We start from the raw sequence: 20259 nt of genomic DNA on the forward strand, positions 1-20259 counted from the left end.
GCTGACCTTCGATGATCTTATTCAACTATAATAATAAGTGAAAATGACTTTGGATGAACATAACATTTGTTTCATTTGTTTGTTTATTTGCTGAAGAGTGTTGGACTTTCTTCTCCTGCATCCTATTCTTCATGCAATCCAGAACGGCAGCACAACTGAAAGGTTTGAGGTGCGCCCTCTACTGTACAGATGTGAATTTACATTTCCTTCAGCCTGAGGCTTATTCATTTCACTTTTGGTGTGAAAGGGCTTTTACATTTGCCAAAAACATAACTTTTTTATATTAAAAACAAACAAGCAAGCCCAGTAACTAACATAATTAGTTACTTTTTTAGGGAGTATTGCAATATTGCATTACTTTTAAAAGTAACTTTCCCCAACAAGACATCAATAAAAGCAGTACTTGAGCGTGCAGGGGAATAGAACTCCACACAAATTTGTTCTTTTTGATACAAATTTATTGCAAATATAGAAATAGATCTTTTGTACAGAAATTGAGAGACAAAGAATGAGAATCAACACCAAAAAGAAGCAATGAAACATGAAAAAAAAAAAACAGCAATGAATGTCACATTAAACAATGGACCAGTGTTCAAATGAATCAACTGTATATAGGGATCTATGCAGAGGGAAGAATGTTTCATACATGGATCCAAAATCAATCTCCCCTTCATCGTAATGAGGTGTGAAAGAGCAAACATAACCTATGACCTCTTGCCCAACATCTTGTCCTCTTGGAGATGGGGTTAATTAAGTAGAGGTGAACTAAGAGGCCAACGATTACATTTTGATGTGGAACCCAATTACTCAAAATCATTGTAACAGCTGATTTTTGTTGTTGAATGCAAATCTCAAATTGAATATATTGATGTGATGGAAACACAATTACACAACACTCAAAGACTCCCATGGGTCTAATTGACTTTTGCAACCAGCAGATATGCCATTTCCGCCATCTCACATGGGTTGAAGCAAGAATGTGTCCAATCAATTGTGGCTGGTGGAGTTTATTTGTCTGATGGATTGAATTTGGGCCATCACAGTCTCTGAGCAAGTGGTTTTCAGACTTCCAACTCCCAGTTTATACTGTGAATTATACATAAGTTCCTCACAATTAAGTCATCAAGGGATACTTGGAAAGGTTTTCCAGAAAAGTTCAACTGTCAGAAGAGTGTCAATTATTCTTGACAAGGAATCGAATAAGATGTCAAATGATCATTTTAGGATTTGTTTTGACAGTTCAAAGATGCTTTCATAATAGACTCTCTTAAGAAAGCAGTTGAAGACAAGCCTTCTGGGATGTCTGAAGATCAATAACTGGGTGAGGCGATTAATCAATGCTGTTAAAGCATCAATGCTCTTTAAAACATTAAAGAACAACAAAGACTTTAGCACAATAGGAACTCTACTCAAAGGTGTGAGGTAAACTTCACTGTATTCATCTAAAGCTCTTGAATGTGTACCAACATCTCTATATTAACCTCTTACTAAGTTGAGTTAATTAAGTAGTAGACAAACATCAGGTAAAAATTTGAACCAACACTCGACTATGTCGATGAAATGGGTTGGGAATGCCACTGGAGACAACAAACAACCAAGGTGACACCGAAACCAATTTACCATAGGACCCTCATCAAGTTCACCACTATATTTGGATTACATTAAATATGTAAAATAATTAAATAAACAATTAAGTGAACTGCTAAAGCAATTTCTACATTCCTGGGTCAAACACTGAGGGGGTGAGTTGGTATTAATTAATATGGGATTATTTCGCAAACGCTAATAGTTTGTTGTTGGCTTTTCAATAGTTTGTTGTTGGCAATTTCAACTGTTGACCTCTCTGACCAATGGATGTTCATCTTTTTGAACAGGGATGCATATCAATTAACCCCGCTGGTACTGAATGAAAACATCAGATTAGTTCGAGCTGAGTTGTATGATGAAGGCCAAAGAAAATTAAGGGTACACAGTGACATTTACAAAGTTTTGGTGTAAATGGTCACGTTTGACAATGATCTGACCTATTGTTTCATCAAGTAATTGATTCATTTACTGTGGCAGTTGAATCCATTATACATGTAAATGAGTTTAAATGTGATGGCAGTGGAAGCAATGCCTTGAATAAAGTAAGTCAATAAAACCCGGGGGAAAATAAAATGACAAAACATCACAGAAAAAAATCGGAATTTCTGTTTCATAGTGTTTTTGACGTACATCCACTCAATATACACCACAATTAATTTTAGGCTCATTGAAAATACAGGAAATCATGCAAATATAACATTTTATTTCATTTTCATGTCTTTTTTTCAGTCTATAGTTTCAGTAATCTTAATTACAGATCATTGCACGACCCCGACCATAAAAAAAAAAAACCCTCCCCAAATACACTCCAGTCCCACCCAAAAAAAATTATATACAGAACAAGCTTGGTAGAAAAACAGTCATAGACTCTTTTCAAAATTCACAGATGTTTCGCATTTCCTTCATTTCAATAAGTGACTCCATTCAGGTGACCTAAACATTGTAAACTTGATCAGCGCACATTGACACAAAATAAATGAATTAATTAATAAAAAGACAATATACAAACACATACATAAATCCTAATATGGTTCATAGCCTAGGTGATTATTTTAAAATGCCAGATTCCCACAACGCACTCCTGATCAGCTCTAGGCAACAACTACAAGCAACCATTGGCCTTTATGCAAGTCTGGAAATACATCACTGCTTTTTTATTAACTTTCAGTGTAAAAGATAAAATAAGAGATGGAATTTGCAATACCACATAAATCAAATCACAAAGCCAATCAAAAAGGTGAAAATGGGGAAATGCATCATACGTTATCTGTTAACTTGAAGCGCTTTTCAGGCTGGCGCGAACAGATTGCTATGCTGCACTAACTCCAAGATGATTATCTCCAGCATATTATGCATGCAGAGAGCACAAGATCCCACATGCTGGCTGTAGACTCATTTAGAGACCGCTGGAATTAGACACGTTCCAAATATCACACCCGGCAAGAGGGCAAAAACACACTGCTACGTAAAATTACCCTCTCTTCGAATGACCGTCAAATGTGAACCGAGGAAACGGAGTTGCCTGATTGCTAGTCACTCACATACCATATGTGAAACCATGCCACACACAAAATAAACAAACTACACATTTCATGAGCTAGCATGCTAATCCTCACACTATCAGGCAACAAACATCTCTATCTACAGATCGTTAGCATGATGCTAAGTGCTTTGTTAGCAGCTTTGTTAGTTGGCAATTTCAAACCTCATTAAATGATATTACTGGAAACTGATAGCACCACCATGGCTAGGCTAGCTTACAGTATATAGCGCTAGCTTCTTCTATGCCTGATTCCCCAACCATAAAAGCTTTTGAAATTGTGTCGGAACGATAAAACGGGCACGTTGAAAGCGCCAATTAGGCCAACTAGATCTGGAGATCTGGATTATCTTCTTCATTTGGGAATGCTTTTTCAGCCAAACGCTGAGCGAAAAAGACAAAGCTAAAACAAAAGTTAGCAAGGAATAGCCTATATGGTTGGAATTAAACCAGCAGTTGTATTGTTAGCAGTTAATGGAGATGACGGGGATCCTGTAATTTTAGATTTTTTTTTTTATAATGTATTATCAGCTAAAAGGCTCTGAATTGATGAAAACAGACAGGCCATCTATCTCCATTAGAGTAACATTGAGATTAGTTCGGTAATTTGGCTATTTGATTTAAGCGAGCTAATGACTCTGATAGTAATCTTAAAAGAGGTTCATGGTGGTTCATTGAAGATTTGAGAATAACCATTTTTTTAAAAAGCAAATAGGGTCATTTTGAATTCATTACTTACAATATGGAGTAGCACTAAACCATCAGCAGGGTTTTAGAAATAGTGGACATAAAAGGCCTCATTTAGAGGGGTCTTATCTACTATGTACTGACAGCAGCAGAGCCGTCCTTGAGTCTGCATTAGCTGCATTGAGTCTCTTATAGCCCTGTCTAAATTCATCAACTCAACTCAAAATAAAATAAGTTATTAAACAGAACTAAACACGAAAGAGGTCAGAGCAAGGCAAACCAGCAGAAAGGGCAAAGCAATTGAAGCACAGCTGCACATGGGTGGTTTATACATCCAATGCATTCAGAATTAAATTTCAACCATTTACATGATAGGTTATTAACATACACTACTGTTCAAAGGTTTGGGGTCGCTAGGTCTCTTAAGCTCACCAAGGCTGCATTTATTTGATCAAAAAAATCAAAATTTGCAGCAAAAACAGTAATATTGTAAAATAAAATAACTGTTTTCTATTCCAGTGTATTTTAAAATGTTAATATTGCCTGCAATGGTTGAATTTTCAGTCTTCAGTGTCACATGATTCTCCAGAAATCATTTGAATATGCTGATTTGGTGCTCAAGAAACATTTCTCATAATTATCAATGTTGAAAACAGTTGTGCTGCTTAGGTTTTTTTTTTTTTTTTTGTCAAATGCACTTCAACATAAACCCAAAATGCAGTTGTAACCACAATTAGCTTTTTATGCAACGCATATCTTTGTAATTATCTACTCCCTCAGCAAGATGTGAGGTGAAAATGTGTTTAAAAAAATCAACATGAAATCCAAATAGATCATTTACTTTACCGTGTTCCTGGTCTTATGAACATTTCATCAGTGTATGTTGTTCCAAAGGAAAAGAAAAACGTTTGCCTTTGTAATCTTTCATCAACATATATAGAAATTACTTTCCTCTTCATCTGAAATTTAAGTCCTGTTATTTTTCAACCCCTCTCCTCTAACCACCTTTAATATTGAGACAATTTCCACTATCCAAACAACTCCCAATGGATAGAATCATATCCCACACTATATTCTGATCTTAATGAATATCCTGTTTCACTTAAAAACCTGTCCCATAACACTATAGTAACATGGTTTGCAAACGCCGTTTCAAGCTGACTTTTAAAGTGAGAGGAAAATCAAAGAGCAAAACCATGTCCCTCACTTTAAGAGGATTTGTGTTTTCATCCTCTTCCTTCTTGAGCGAACATCTCATTGTGTTTCCTCTTTTATCTGTTTTCTCAGTCACTCTAGTGTGGCACATCCACTTTGCATGTTTCTAAGTGGAACATCACGCCTGAAGGTCGAAACAAACTGCTTTTTGAATTTCTACCTAAACTCCTTTTCACATTTATCGCTTTTTCTCAAACTCATACATTGTACATGTATAAAAGTAATTCTCGTTGTGATAACCGGAGGCCCTCAATTTAGTGATCGTGAATAGCAGTATTGTGCACATACAGCAGGATATGAGAGAAAAACAAGTCTCTTTTACCGCTTCGTATATGCCGCATCTCTGGGGTTCCTTGCGAGGCATTTCACTCATCTCTGAATGAAATATCCACATCGTCCGTAGCTCACAAACCTCAAAGGGGTCGGAAAATGCTGTGAGGTGTTTTCAAATTGTATGAATAAAAAAATCAGATGCTCCTATCGTCATCATGAAAAGATTGATTGCCTGGTTAAACAAGAAATTGATGCATCTAACACATGAGAGAGGTCAAATGTGCCTTTGGACAATATCGCTGCCTATCCGGACTCATCAATGCAACCTGCAGAATAAACCATATTTATTATTACTCCAAGGGGCTGCAAATATGAAATTGAACGGCATATTTTCTCAACAATGCTGAGATGCTGTAAACTAATGTATTTATCTAACAGTCTACCGGTCTTGACAGCTAATAACAAAACAGGCAGAAAAGAAAACCTATTGAGGGACATTTTAATCTTTTCACGGCGTGATAAAAAGCAGCAATCCCTCGGCTTTGGCATACAGGGGTAATTAAATCCCTGCTTAAGATGAAAAGCATTACAAACGCCATTTCCAAAAGACCCCCTGTAGACCATTTCCTCAAAACTGGCACACAAGAACACATATACAGTACATAGCCATTAAAAGTGTATATAACAGAACTTTTTGCAACCTGACAGAACTTACAAGATCTAGGGAAGTTTGAGGTGCATTAAAAATGAATCGGGTCGAGTCGTGCCTTGAGCCACATCTTTGGCGTTTTCACTTTTTTGTCTGTTTTCTCTCAAAAATAACTGTGGTCTTGTGTCTTTTTCCCTGCTTGCTCAGTTGTAGCCCTCAACCTTAGCTTGACCCTCACAGTATGAAGTATTACCGTCCTATCATACCTCTAGACGTTGCCTGCCTTACAGGAAGTGTGGAGATGTTTGGCGGAATTGACCTGTAATGTTTGCTACTGAAACTTTAAAGTTAAGACTTTAAAGTGCCTTTAGGCTCTTGTAGACTGTGCCAACTCAATTCTGATATAAAATCAACATGAAACATTCATGAAGCATTCAAAACCCATTTTATTTCTCTAATGTGGCATAACAGGATATTCAATCAATGTTATGTGTACTGGGAATTGTTTGAATTGGAAAAAGTGGGCGATACATACCAGAATATGGAGCCTGACCTCTTGAAACACTTCTTTTGAGGAGACTTTTGGATCTGGATGTAGACATCGAAGGTCAAGTTCACCCTCAAGAGCCTCTCCACGTATCGCAATTGTGCTTCTTCAAATCTACCTTTACTTGATATTTTGCTGTAAACTTGTCTTACATTAACTTTAAACAAAATGACAGAATTAACTACTAGAAAAGTTTCTGAAGGTATGCATTTCCTACAAAAAAAGCTGGATAACGTTAAACAACAGGTAATGACATCTGCTGAAAAGGAAAGTCATGGAAAACAAGTTATTACCTCTTACAAAAAATGATTACTTTTCTTTGGAATAACATGAAGATGAATCATGCACCAAAAAAGTGCACTTTTCATGTTAACTTCAAATAGTTTTCACATAAAACGAGGCAGTTTGCAAACCTGAACAAAACAAAAATCTGCCATAAAAGTGAATAAACTGAATTAGCAATCTACATGAAACCTGAACTTATTACTGAAGCTATATTTAAAACACATGCCAATCCATCACTTAAATAAATTTGCTCTCTTCCCCAGGCTCGGTTCACTTATTACTCAAAAATTGTTTGACTGAAAGGCACGCAAAACTCGAGCCTCAGTCACAGTGGGTTCTTCTCTGAGGTCTTGGTTGACCTGCTGAGTTAATACCCATCTCGAGATAAGGGGGTTGGGAATGCTCTACGATTCGAGTCTTTTTGCATTAAACCCGGAGTGGTGCCATGGAGACTGTGAATGACATTTTATTCCTCGTTCTGGTGTCTAATCAGGGGTCTTGAGGGGGCCTGGCCTGATTAAAGCAGCCAAAATACATACAGCTCATTAAAACAAGAAATCCTTTCTGTGTTTACTAACCGCACACCAAATTCATTTTATCAAGGCTTCAGGAGCACAAGCACGAATGCTCAGCTGGAGCATGCGGAATAGAGATATGAAAGAGAAATCGCTGGCACAATACATTAGCAGGAAAAAGGGAGGGGAAAAAAAGAGCAAAAAGGCTTCATCACACTCTGAACATGCAACTAAATTTGACAAGTGCATCAGAGGACAATGGTTGGTTTTGAAAGGCTTACTATCTCCACGGACAAGATGGTAGGAGGCCAGAGAATTGTAGGCCGTAAGTTATTCGCTGCTTAAAACTTTATTAGTGGGAGGACAGAAATTGTTGAAACTATAGTTCTCTGTAAAACCATACAGAGAGGGGAACTTTACTCACCCATGTTGTGGGAGTTACAGTGGCATTTATGTGAGCAAAACTGCTTTTTTTTTCCTGAGGATTCAGAAAGCTTGAGCTCTTAGGAAACCTGCAGTATGTCTTTTTTATGCAAAGCAATACAGCCCTGATGTAAATTATCCATTAATTATATTAATTTGGACAGCATTAGGATGCATTAAGCTAAGTAATATAACTGGGAATCAATCAAAACACAATCCACATCAAAATTATATGCAAAAGCATCTGGGTTTTGGCCTTGAGTACACCTGATCAGGAGGGCATTCTGGGGGACAAAAATGATGATGCCAACTACAACAACATTTCAATCATAAAATAATGATGTTACTTTGACAAATAAATAACAGTTACAATCTTACAAATGTTTGGCACCGTCCTTTAAAATAATTCGCTCTTTGTTTTAGTGCCAAGAGGGCACTTTTAAGACTATGTGTCTGTAAACTTATACAGTAAGTGTAGATTGTAGACTCTGCATATGCCTTTGTGTATATGTGCGTGTTTGTATGTACGTGTACACATACAGCGATTTAGTTTTCACTGGACATACCCACTGGAAATCTAATACTACTTGTACATATACTGTGTGTAACAATTGTTAGTATAGATTGTTGTGTTTGTCACAGTTTTCACAGTCAGCCATCAGTTACATCAGATCAACATTGTATATCTTTAAGACCATACAGACACGTTACCAAAAACCAACTTGTCAGCAAAATGATTACTTTTCTTTGGAATAACATGAAGATGAATCATGCACCAAAAAAGTGCACTTTTCATGTTAACTTCAAATAGTTTTCACATAAAACGAGGCAGTTTGCAAACCTGAACAAAACAAAAATCTGCCATAAAAGTGAATAAACTGAATTAGCAATCTACATGAAACCTGAACTTATTACTGAAGCTATATTTAAAACACATGCCAATCCATCACTTAAATAAATTTGCTCTCTTCCCCAGGCTCGGTTCACTTATTACTCAAAAATTGTTTGACTGAAAGGCACGCAAAACTCGAGCCTCAGTCACAGTGGGTTCTTCTCTGAGGTCTTGGTTGACCTGCTGAGTTAATACCCATCTCGAGATAAGGGGGTTGGGAATGCTCTACGATTCGAGTCTTTTTGCATTAAACCCGGAGTGGTGCCATGGAGACTGTGAATGACATTTTATTCCTCGTTCTGGTGTCTAATCAGGGGTCTTGAGGGGGCCTGGCCTGATTAAAGCAGCCAAAATACATACAGCTCATTAAAACAAGAAATCCTTTCTGTGTTTACTAACCGCACACCAAATTCATTTTATCAAGGCTTCAGGAGCACAAGCACGAATGCTCAGCTGGAGCATGCGGAATAGAGATATGAAAGAGAAATCGCTGGCACAATACATTAGCAGGAAAAAGGGAGGGGAAAAAAAGAGCAAAAAGGCTTCATCACACTCTGAACATGCAACTAAATTTGACAAGTGCATCAGAGGACAATGGTTGGTTTTGAAAGGCTTACTATCTCCACGGACAAGATGGTAGGAGGCCAGAGAATTGTAGGCCGTAAGTTATTCGCTGCTTAAAACTTTATTAGTGGGAGGACAGAAATTGTTGAAACTATAGTTCTCTGTAAAACCATACAGAGAGGGGAACTTTACTCACCCATGTTGTGGGAGTTACAGTGGCATTTATGTGAGCAAAACTGCTTTTTTTTTCCTGAGGATTCAGAAAGCTTGAGCTCTTAGGAAACCTGCAGTATGTCTTTTTTATGCAAAGCAATACAGCCCTGATGTAAATTATCCATTAATTATATTAATTTGGACAGCATTAGGATGCATTAAGCTAAGTAATATAACTGGGAATCAATCAAAACACAATCCACATCAAAATTATATGCAAAAGCATCTGGGTTTTGGCCTTGAGTACACCTGATCAGGAGGGCATTCTGGGGGACAAAAATGATGATGCCAACTACAACAACATTTCAATCATAAAATAATGATGTTACTTTGACAAATAAATAACAGTTACAATCTTACAAATGTTTGGCACCGTCCTTTAAAATAATTCGCTCTTTGTTTTAGTGCCAAGAGGGCACTTTTAAGACTATGTGTCTGTAAACTTATACAGTAAGTGTAGATTGTAGACTCTGCATATGCCTTTGTGTATATGTGCGTGTTTGTATGTACGTGTACACATACAGCGATTTAGTTTTCACTGGACATACCCACTGGAAATCTAATACTACTTGTACATATACTGTGTGTAACAATTGTTAGTATAGATTGTTGTGTTTGTCACAGTTTTCACAGTCAGCCATCAGTTACATCAGATCAACATTGTATATCTTTAAGACCATACAGACACGTTACCAAAAACCAACTTGTCAGCAGGAAAGCAAACCACAAATAACTGTCATTCCCATATGCCAACAATGTACCTATACTTAAAACATTCCAAGAGCATAATAATTTCTCTCCAATTGTCTTAGTTTGGTATCTCCCAACCACAGTGCAATAATGCAAGCCTTGAGGCTGTTTAGAAAACTCATCTTCAAACTGAATTTAGGAAAATAGTAGGGAAAAAACAACTTCTGGAGTCTTAAATAGGAATAAATTAGATTTCAAGTTAATGATGGTGGGATATATGCATGTGTGGGTTCGTCGTTTTGTTGCAAGCTCTAGCTATGGGTCTGCGTTTGTCAGTGATATTCATATCAATCCATGTATACTCTCTTCTAGCACTATTCTATACAGATATACACAACAAAAACAAAACGTTAGCTGAAGCATTAATATAGCTTCTTTCTTAACAGGGTAACCAATTACTAAACATGCATCTTGTCTTTTCATCACATAGACTGTGATTGAGTGCAATCTTGAATTCCCTCTGAGAGGTTTTAGTAAAATGGCTCACAAGGCAAACCTCTGAATTTTGACTTGACACTGTCAATTCTCAATTACCGAGCATTGATTTTGAACCTTGAAGGATGATGTGACATATTATTGATGCACGTTGAGAGTTCATAAATTTCAACGCTGGCCAAATGTGACTGTAAAAGGAAAATCAATTTCCATGTACAGGTTGAATTCTATTGATGTTTGCAGTCAATGCTGTGAGAACCCAGTGGATGTTAACCATATGATATAAACAACACATGCTAATGTTTGTCATCAAAAATGCCCTTGCCTGAAATTTCAAAGCCCATAGGCCTATTTTGAAGAGCTTGAGGTGTATATTTTAATAAATTGCTCTGAGGAAAAAGAGCTTTAACTTGCCTTTCATTGCCACGGGCGAACCAGCAAAACTCCAGGGATGCATTCTAGGTGATGACCTGACCGGAAAGTGCGAAATTAATTTCAATCACTTCTCCAATCTGGCAGTGTTAATAAAATTAGCGCCTCTGTGACCTCTTGACTCCTCTGCTGCAAATTACTAATTAATTTTCCCTATAAAGCCATACAAGGACAATAACAAGGTCTTAAAAAATGAGATGAGAAATAATTGAATTAGTTTCATACCATCCCTAGTTTGACCACAGCTGACATTAGGTCAAGAAAAGTGGGTTATAACAGGAAACAGAAGGTCAGATCAATAAGGAAAAATAACAGCAGAGCTACTATACTATTTCAATGAAAGAAGACCTGACCAAGTAATCATTTAAATTCAAATATGGCATCTGATTCTGTGGAATCAATGGCAGAAAAAAAAAAGTATTTTACACATGTGAAGCCTGTTCAAGGTTTTCTGTGCCTGTTATAAACTTAATAGGTCATTGAAAAGTTTTACTCAAACACCAGCAACTCAGTTATTATGAAATTATATGTTTAACTTTTCATGAAATTATAGCTTCCAAATTAGGTTTAGCGTTTTATGAAAGTGTGTCATTTGGTTAAGCTTTGGCATTTTACCTCCCATCAGGCTAAACAAAGCAAACTCTTTGTGTAACGTGCCTCAATATTTAATACACAACTGTAAGTCTTGTGTATTTCAGCCTATTACTACATTGGGGTCTATATCTAGCTGCCACTTATAAAATCAAATTGAGACATAAAGCTTCCATTCTTAAACCTCATTTTACTCTTTCCCTTCTTAGAATAAAAACTGGCTAAAGAGTACAAATGAAGAGAAAAATGTCTTTGAGGCTGGCTGTGCCACAATGAATGCCAAAAAGGAATTAACATTGTGTGTTTTATCAAATTGCCACACTGCTTGAATATAAAGCATGTCCAAATGGCTGCCTCTGGTTTGATAACTGTGTCCCACACATGCTGTGTAAAATTTGTGTAGGTGTCCCAAATCAATGAATATGCTTTGCTTGAGCAAATATTAGGGAATGAGAGGGAACAAGGTATCCATGTTTTGACCTGTGGCTTCAGCCAACTTTTCTTTTTTCCTTCTTAATTAACATTGTAAAACAATCATCTTGACAAGCATCAGTTACCACCATCTCTCGAGATTATATTCAGGCATTTATAAAATAAAACTACTAATTCCTAATTTAAGACATAGGTGGTACACAAGGTAAAATGGAGGGATTCTAAACTGAAACTGGATGCCTTTTTATATGCCACTTCCTCTGCATTTCTGGTTGGTTGCTTATCTATGCCTTAATGAGCTTGGAACACCTGCTTAATTCTGTCTCTTTTAGAACACTTGTCTCTTTGGTGGCCTATAGGAACCAAAGCACCTGCTGATGGAGTCTGCCGAGCTGTCTCAAGAGTCATCGGTCCTTTTCTCCACAACCTCTCCTCCTGCTGTCATGTCTCTCACAAGCATCACAGTTTCTGCTGTGCTGACACCCCCTTCCAGTAGTCCAGAATGTCATGGAGATCCTCATCCTTTGCAAACTGCACTTTCTTTCGAAGAGCATGGCCAGCGGCTATGTAGGCCTCTTCACGGGGGCTTTTCTTGTATGGTCGGAAGCGCTCCCAGATTTTAAGAGTGCTCTCAGAGGAGTACTCAGGGCTAGAGGAATACCCTGAGTAATTGTGGTGGCGGGGAGAAAGCTGTGAATAGGCAGTGTCCTTCTTGGTGCGAGTGAGAGGCTTTAGAAAGGAGACTTTCTGGGCAGGGGAGTCAGTGGCACCCTCATAGTAGAGGGCAGGGAAGGAGTGTCGGTGCTCTGAGCAGTGGTAGTCTGGGTGCACCTCCAAGTGGTGCTGCTGAGCTGTGCTGCCCCCACGTCCGACCACAACACCACACCCACCCGAACCACCACTGCCACCACCGGCTCCCCCTCCACCCCCACTGCCACCATCTCCTCTGCCATTACTGACTCCTTGAACCCCTATTAAGGGCAACCTCTCCAGTGGCTCCCCGCACCGAACAGGGCTGCCTTTCTCAGGGTATTTGCATGGCTCTGTGCTTCGAGGGTCTGGGACTTCCAGACTGAAGACCCGAGCATTTTTGACAGAGCCACCGGAAGAAACGCTGCAGCGATTTTTAACAGAGTTGATAGGAACAACTGCAGCATCTGCACTGAGTTGCCTCTGCAATGGCCGTGATGCTGTAGCTGGGGGGGGGTCCCTGTAGGGAGGGGAGAGAAACCCACCTCCGCTGATGCCGGGCCGCTCAGAAAGGGGCAAAACAAGAGGTGGAGGACGGATTTTAGGGGACGACATGATATGGCATGTCTCTGTGATGGTAGGGGAAAGTGGAATTAGTCCCCTGGCTAATGAAGGGACACTAGGAGGTGGTGGAGAGGCAGTGTTATCCGCTGTAGTTGCAGTGGCCGCAGCTGCTGCCACAACAGCTACAGAGTCTAGTTTGAGTGCATCAATGCAGTTATTGATAATCTGATTTACCTTGTCCACCTCCTTGGCAATGGTAGAGATCTCCGATGTTGAATCTCGGCCATCATCATCAGAGTCATCTTCTCCATTAATTCCATTTTCATCCCTTGTGATTTCATTCCCTGACCCTGTTACCACTCCATCTCTTACTCGCTCCTCTCCTCCTGCTGATGTTCTTACATCCATGTAGTTGCCCTTATTGGCCATGGCCTCTGAGAAAGATGTAGCCATCTTCTCCACTTGTGGAAGGGAAGAAAGTCGAGAAGAGGTGGTGTTAGCTGAACTATGAAGGACGCCCAAGCTGGAGGATGCTGACTGGGACAACTTGCCGTGGTGGTGTTGATGATGGGACTGGTCATGGAGTTTCTGCAAGGCTGAAGGATCCTTGGCTGCTGCAGCAGCTGCTTCTGGCCCATAGCGCATCTCTAAGATAGTTTTCTTAACACTAATAGACTTTTCCTTTTCCTCTTGCATTCGACGCCTACGTAAGCAGTAGTACACCAAGCCCAACACAATGACCATCCCAAACAGGCAGCCTAGAATGGTCATAATGTAATGGGTGGTGGTAGAAGGGGTTGCTCGCAAGTCATCAGGACCTGGAGCCCGAGTTGCAAAATACAGACAAGTGTGATTGTACCGCTGGGAATTGCGAATGGAGGCAACACAAAAGGTATAATTTGTGTGGGGATTTAGATTGTTTAGTTTGACAATCTCATTCTTGTTCTTTAAGTTCATGATGTCTGACACATAGGTGTGGTTGTACTGCACTAAAATATACATCTTACTGTAGGGCTTGGGTATTTGAACCAAGAGGGATGCGGAAGAGAGGGAGACCATTTGCAACTTAATGGTGGGGCTGTATGTGGGGTCTGTGGTTGAGGAAGCTGTGGGCTGGTAAGAAGGTCCCATATGATCATAAATATCTATCCCCATCCCAGAATAGTCTAAGTCAGGAGGCAGGGCAGTTATGCCACTAACAATAACTCCATTTTTACACACGGATGACAGGATAGAATGAGCATTTCTTCCATGATTACCTCTAGGACTCAGGAGAGGGTAACCAAAAAGTTCTTTTGGGGTCTCACACTGGAGCCTGTCATAGGTGTGAGTGACGTTGTCAAATGCCTCTAGCCAGATAAGGAAGCCGTACAAGTCACAGCCACAATGGAAAGGATTTCCAGCCAGTTCACACACTATTAGCCGCCCACCCAAAACGGTGAAGGTGGATGAATCCAGCTTTGCTAATTTGTTAGAGGAAAGATCGAGACTGCTAAGGCTTGGGCACTCCCAGAAGGCATTGGTTGCAATTACCTCTATAAGGTTATGCTGCAGATACAGGCACTGCATTCGACCCAACCCTCGCAGCATCCCTTCGGTGAGGTTGGTTAGCTTGTTATATCCCAACTGCAAGACCTGTAGATTGGCCTGTCCCGCAAAGGCACCGTCCTCAATGTAGGAGAGTTCATTCTTGGTGAGGTTGAGGTCGGTAAGGTTGGTGAATCGGCTGAGGGAGCTGAAGAAAATTGCTTTGAGCTTGTTCTCATTCAGCCGTAAATCATGGACGGTGTTGTTAATGTGCAGTGGGATTGTCTCATATGGAGGCTGGTTCTGACTGCAGATTGCCAGCCACACATAGCCTTTATCCCCCTCAATTAGCCAGCAGTCACCCCTCACAAAAGAAGGTACATGGAGAAGGAGAAAAATATGAAGAGAGAGGATGAGAAAGGAGGGTGGAAAAGCACAAGTTAAGCTGAAACTGCAGGCCATTTTGGAGTAAAAACTGGATTTGTTTTGATCAAGGTGGGAAACGAAAGAGGTTAGGGCTCAAAATAAGAAAAAATGATCACAGGAGATGGATGGCCAATAGGATTACAAAGACACAGGTTCGGGGAAAAATGTTTTTTGAGGGCAGTCACAGCTGTTCAGGGACCATAATGCCAAACATAGTCCCCATTTTACATGGTCCGTGTTTTAGGTTTATAGCGTCGCTTGCCACAGCTGTAACTCATGGTCTTTGACTTCTTGACTGCTCCCTTTATGAACTGCTGAGCAATGTTTTCAGTCTGTCAGTCTTTGGATCTGTACAAGAGACAAAGGGTGGGGGAGAGAAAATTGAGAAATTAATGTTTTTTATGCTTTAATTATAAACAAAACCAGATTTAGAAGACCACATATGTATTCAAATTTCTAAAGGCATAAAACTGTGTCTTTACTGCACTAGTTTTATAAGTCAACAATGTTTGATTATGTAAAACCTTATTGGTACAACTAAACAATAAAGCCTCAAAATTGTTATAAAAGAAAGCATAAATGACAGCATAATTAGGGACCAGACTGTAGAACAGCCATTAGTCTTTGTAAGTCACTGAGGTTTTACAGCGCCTCTGAGGATTCGTTTAGGATTACCATTATCCAAACACCACCATTCTACATGTCACTCTTTTGCAGAAAGAAAGTTTGCTTCCTTTGTTATAAAACATTTTCGTAGCACAGCTACAGTGGCTTAACAGGAAGGTGTTTGTTTGTGTATGTGTGTGTGCACACGTTTGTATGTGCATGCGAGTTACTTGGTCAGTGAAGTTATGCACTAGAATGTTAAGGAAAGTTTACACTGGTAAGCTTCAGGTAGCGCCATAGAGTCTCTAAATGCCTCAATACCAATATTGTCCAAGCACCTCTTTCTACAAGAATTAGCAATTAAAAACAAAGTTAACAAAACTTACAGTGTGGTATATTATATTATATGTGGGTGTTTTACAGGAGTTTGACACTATAGACATCAAGCCTCAGGTTAATTTTGTAACTTCAAAGAAATCTGTCTAATAAATCACTGAATGCTCAACAGGCCTCCTGCTGATGCTAATTCGTCAATTTTCTAAACTGCCTCTGTATGGAGACACCGCTAACAAAATGTTTATTTCATAATTTGAATTAAATTCACACAGAACAAAATTTTAATAATCCGTTTACTACAAATATTGTCACGAAACCCTACATAATAAAACCTAAGCAACACTGCATAGCCACTCAGTCTAGAATTCAAGCATCCAATTTTACAATAGTCACTTCTCATTCCTAAAGTCCTCACAGAAACAGAGAACCTGTTTTCCTTGGTGCCTATACTCAAGATTGAAATTGACAATTCAATTCCTCAACTGACGTCAGCTGATTTACCACAGACCCTCAGAGTGTCATAACCACGCGATACTCTCGTAACTGTCAATCCTTCAGTCCCTCAAGACTGAAACATGCGTGCTGGTCTTTTCATCTCTGTAAAAACAACATTAGCTAAGGAGCTTTAAAACTCTTTTACATCAGCCTCATTAAATACTCACAAATATAAATTATGCCCAAGAAAATGCGATAGGAATGTTTGTGTGCAACTGGGTGTATTTGTATGGCTATGAATGTATGCGTGTAAACATGTTGGTTATATCAAGGGAAACGTGCATTGCATGCAAATAACGCAGAAGACTTTTATGCAAATTGAATGTGAAGAGATGTAATTCTAAAGGGAGTATTAATTACCCCGCTTATGAGAAAAAAGCTTTACATAGCACTACTTAAAAAGCCATAATTGTAAAAGTTATCCTAAAAAGGTTGCATAATGTAGCTTCAGTATGCCAGATGATTGTTGCACATTAAACTATCAAACGATATTATACCCAGTGGAATATCTCAAACACCTTCAAACTAATAAATGTTAATACCCCACACTGTACTGCGATAAACACAGAATTATGAATTAATGGTGCTTGCTAATGGTTTTCAAAATTCCAGCCGTAAGTATTAAAAGCTGACGTGCGAAAAATATATTAAATATTTCCACCATTGTTGACCAGAATTATAAAGATATCTCACTGAAGACCCAATTAACTAATAGTGGGGCATGTTGTCACAATGGTATCTGTAAATAAACAGGCTTTTCGATAAATTTTAAATAGTAAATTCTATTTTAAATGGACTTTTGATTCAAAACCTTATAATTATTGAGATACATCTCTTATGACAATTTCTCCTTGTGACAACTATCCCCTGATCAAACATATATATTACATTCTTCTCTTTATAGCTTTCAATGCCAGCAGTTTAACTTTCTCATCCCCAGTCACATCGGCTCATTTCCATCCCTCTGTTCACTGAGCTCTGACCCCATCAGCTAAAGATCTAATTAGTTAGTCTACTCACTAGTGCCTTGAGGAAACACTCCACCAGTACTGCTCCACACTGAGAAGGTCTGTCCAAATACAAGGTCACCCCAATATTACAGTAGAGGCCTCATAGCAGCATTTTAACACATAAGATAACTATCAGTCTCTGCTGGATTCATTAAAAACAACCTCCCCAAACACAACACTGACTGAAGTGTCATTTGGCTTTCAGTGGTTTAAATTAAGTAATACATTTGGGAGATCTTTCAACTCTTGTATTATCACAGTAGGGTTGTAATGCCACAATTTAAAATAAACACCATTCTGAGGTTTTCCTGAGAGAGAGGGCACTAGTGGCAGTATTGGCTTTCTTTGTGCACTAGACGAGATAAAATGTGACCGAAAGAGGGACCAAAAAAAAATGTAACAACTAAGTAGTTGCACAATCAAATGAGTATGTTAAGTGTCACAGCGTTAAGACATTTTCAGAGAAATCAAGCTACACATGACTAACTTAGAGTTATTTTCTGGTATAGGAGAAAGTATTTAAACAGCTTTAAATTAATCAAAGATTCAAATACATTTTGCATTCGAAACCCACTTAGCTCAAAAATCAAACCTCTGTTTAAATGGGAATGACGCATCTGCGCTTATGTGAAGTTGTATTCACTATGTGCCTGCATTTCTATCAATGTTCTTTCTTCCTGCCTTGTCTTTTAACGGCGGCATTGTATGCTAGCAATTTATCACTACTGTCCTTTCAAAAGACAAAAATAGCACGCGCTAGCAACAGCAAGGAAACAATTAAGACCACCTCTTTCTTACTTTATTCCGCCAAGCTTCGGGCTTTTGTGGAGACCTGAAACCCTTTCCGTTTTCTCACGTCGAGTTATCACACAGTGTATCTGCGATTTAATTAGGACTAGAGGCTAATGCTAATTACAGCTTGTGAAAGCAGGTGGACCAGACTAGGAGTTACTTTAGAGACTTCATAGTCTAAATATGAACCTCTTGGAGATGAGAGAGAGTCAAAGTAAAAGCAAATGAGATCAGAGGTACTAAGACCATTATACGCAGGAAAAAAAAAAAAAAACATTTCAGGCAAATGGTATGCTAGCCAAAGGTCAAATGAGGTGCTACACGTGTTGAGTGATGAGGCACATTTATTTATATTTATTAAAATACTTCTATCACCAACTTAATCTGCAGAGACAACTATAAAGTAACACTGTGGAGTAGGGCAAGCTATGCAAAATCGCATTCATAATCGCCAATGAATCGCCTGCGATTTTGAACGCGATTTTGCATAGCTTGTCAGTGAACTACGGCTCTGTGTAGTAAATGCCGCTCCATCTGAAAGCACATGCTGGAGATTTACTACTAATCACAGAACTGGCTTTACTGACGAGATGAGCATGAAAATCGCATTTGATTTTTTTGCACAGCCCTACTGTGGAGTTATGAAAATCTTGCTCTGTTTGTTTAAGCAGACTAGCCCAGTGACTCAACCAATGGCATGATTTTGGAGCAGAGCTATCTGTTTGGTTGACCAATGGTAGATGTGTTTGGAAAACCTGTTTGAAAATCTTAATTCTTGTGATTTTTTTAGGTGAACAACAATTACATATTTCCTCAAAGTCAAACCTTTCTCAACTTTGTCGCCTCAAATGGTAAATTCTAATTTAAAATGACTTTGTCTTGTCACTGCAAATTGCTGCCAGTGTAAATGCCTCAAGTGAGTTAGATATGATAGGCTTAGGCTTCCCCTGGCCACAGGGACTTGGGGCAAAAATGGCACTAAATTGGACAAAAATGCCCCTGCACAAATAAATTGTATCTATTACGTCTGTTGCTAACAAATTGAATATGAATAGACAGTGTCGATTGTGGCATTAAATTAAGATCTGCTCATTTTGCACCGTGTTTCATTTTAAGCGTTTTTACTGTGTTGTGCATTTGAACCAATCACACACAATTCTGTTGAGCTTAGGAATGCAATGGCCAATCAGAGGCATTCAGATGAGTCATCTCATCGTTGAAACAGATCAGTTTTGTTGAGACTTGAGAGCGCGCGTTCGCTGACTGAATTCCGGACTCTTGCAAATTCTCTCATCATAAACAACAAAGTGCAGATGTAGGTACAATGTAAGTAAGAGATTCATTTCAGTGTATACAGATTCAGTGATTATAACGATAGTTCTTTTTTTTTTTTTTAGTGCTTAAACTCGCAATAGATCAACGTTAGTGATAGTCACTTTCTATATAGAATTTATTCGCTGTTTGAATAACCGTGGAAAGGAAACGTTATATAATTATCAATTTCTAACGTTTTTATTAAATTGTAATCATGTTAAATACAAATTCAGTCCCATTAAACATTTTTTTAGCCTACATGACACCCATGTCTGGTTCTTGCCTAAAAAGACAGGATTATGATGTTTAATACATTTGGCTGCTTTTAGCCTTTCCCTGGAGTTGGTTCACCCTCCGCCTATGTATGTAACCCCCATTTAGGCATTTTAATGTATAACTATCAAAACATTGCTTTGTTTGAGCAGACCAGACCAACATAGCAACAGTGACTCAACCAGTGGTGTGAGTT

At 38.8% G+C, this 20259-nt stretch overlaps 1 protein-coding gene across 3 annotated transcripts in view; it reads right to left on the minus strand.

Moving 5' to 3' along the window:
- Positions 1 to 10298: 10298 nt before the first annotated feature.
- Positions 10299 to 20259, minus strand: part of LOC107653611 (protein phosphatase 1 regulatory subunit 29-like) — a 136015-nt gene continuing 126054 nt past the window's right edge. For all 3 annotated transcript variants that reach the window (XM_016440360.1, XM_016440363.1, XM_016440361.1), the window contains one exon: positions 10299 to 15585. In XM_016440360.1, coding sequence (XP_016295846.1) covers positions 12490 to 15273 — 2784 coding nt within the window. In that variant the 5' untranslated portion in view covers positions 15274 to 15585 and the 3' untranslated portion in view covers positions 10299 to 12489. The remainder of the gene's footprint in view (positions 15586 to 20259) is intronic.

This window comes from Sinocyclocheilus anshuiensis, unplaced genomic scaffold (assembly GCF_001515605.1).
Source record: "Sinocyclocheilus anshuiensis isolate Anshui unplaced genomic scaffold, SAMN03320099.WGS_v1.1 scaffold1079, whole genome shotgun sequence".
Classification (NCBI taxonomy): domain Eukaryota; kingdom Metazoa; phylum Chordata; class Actinopteri; order Cypriniformes; family Cyprinidae; genus Sinocyclocheilus; species Sinocyclocheilus anshuiensis.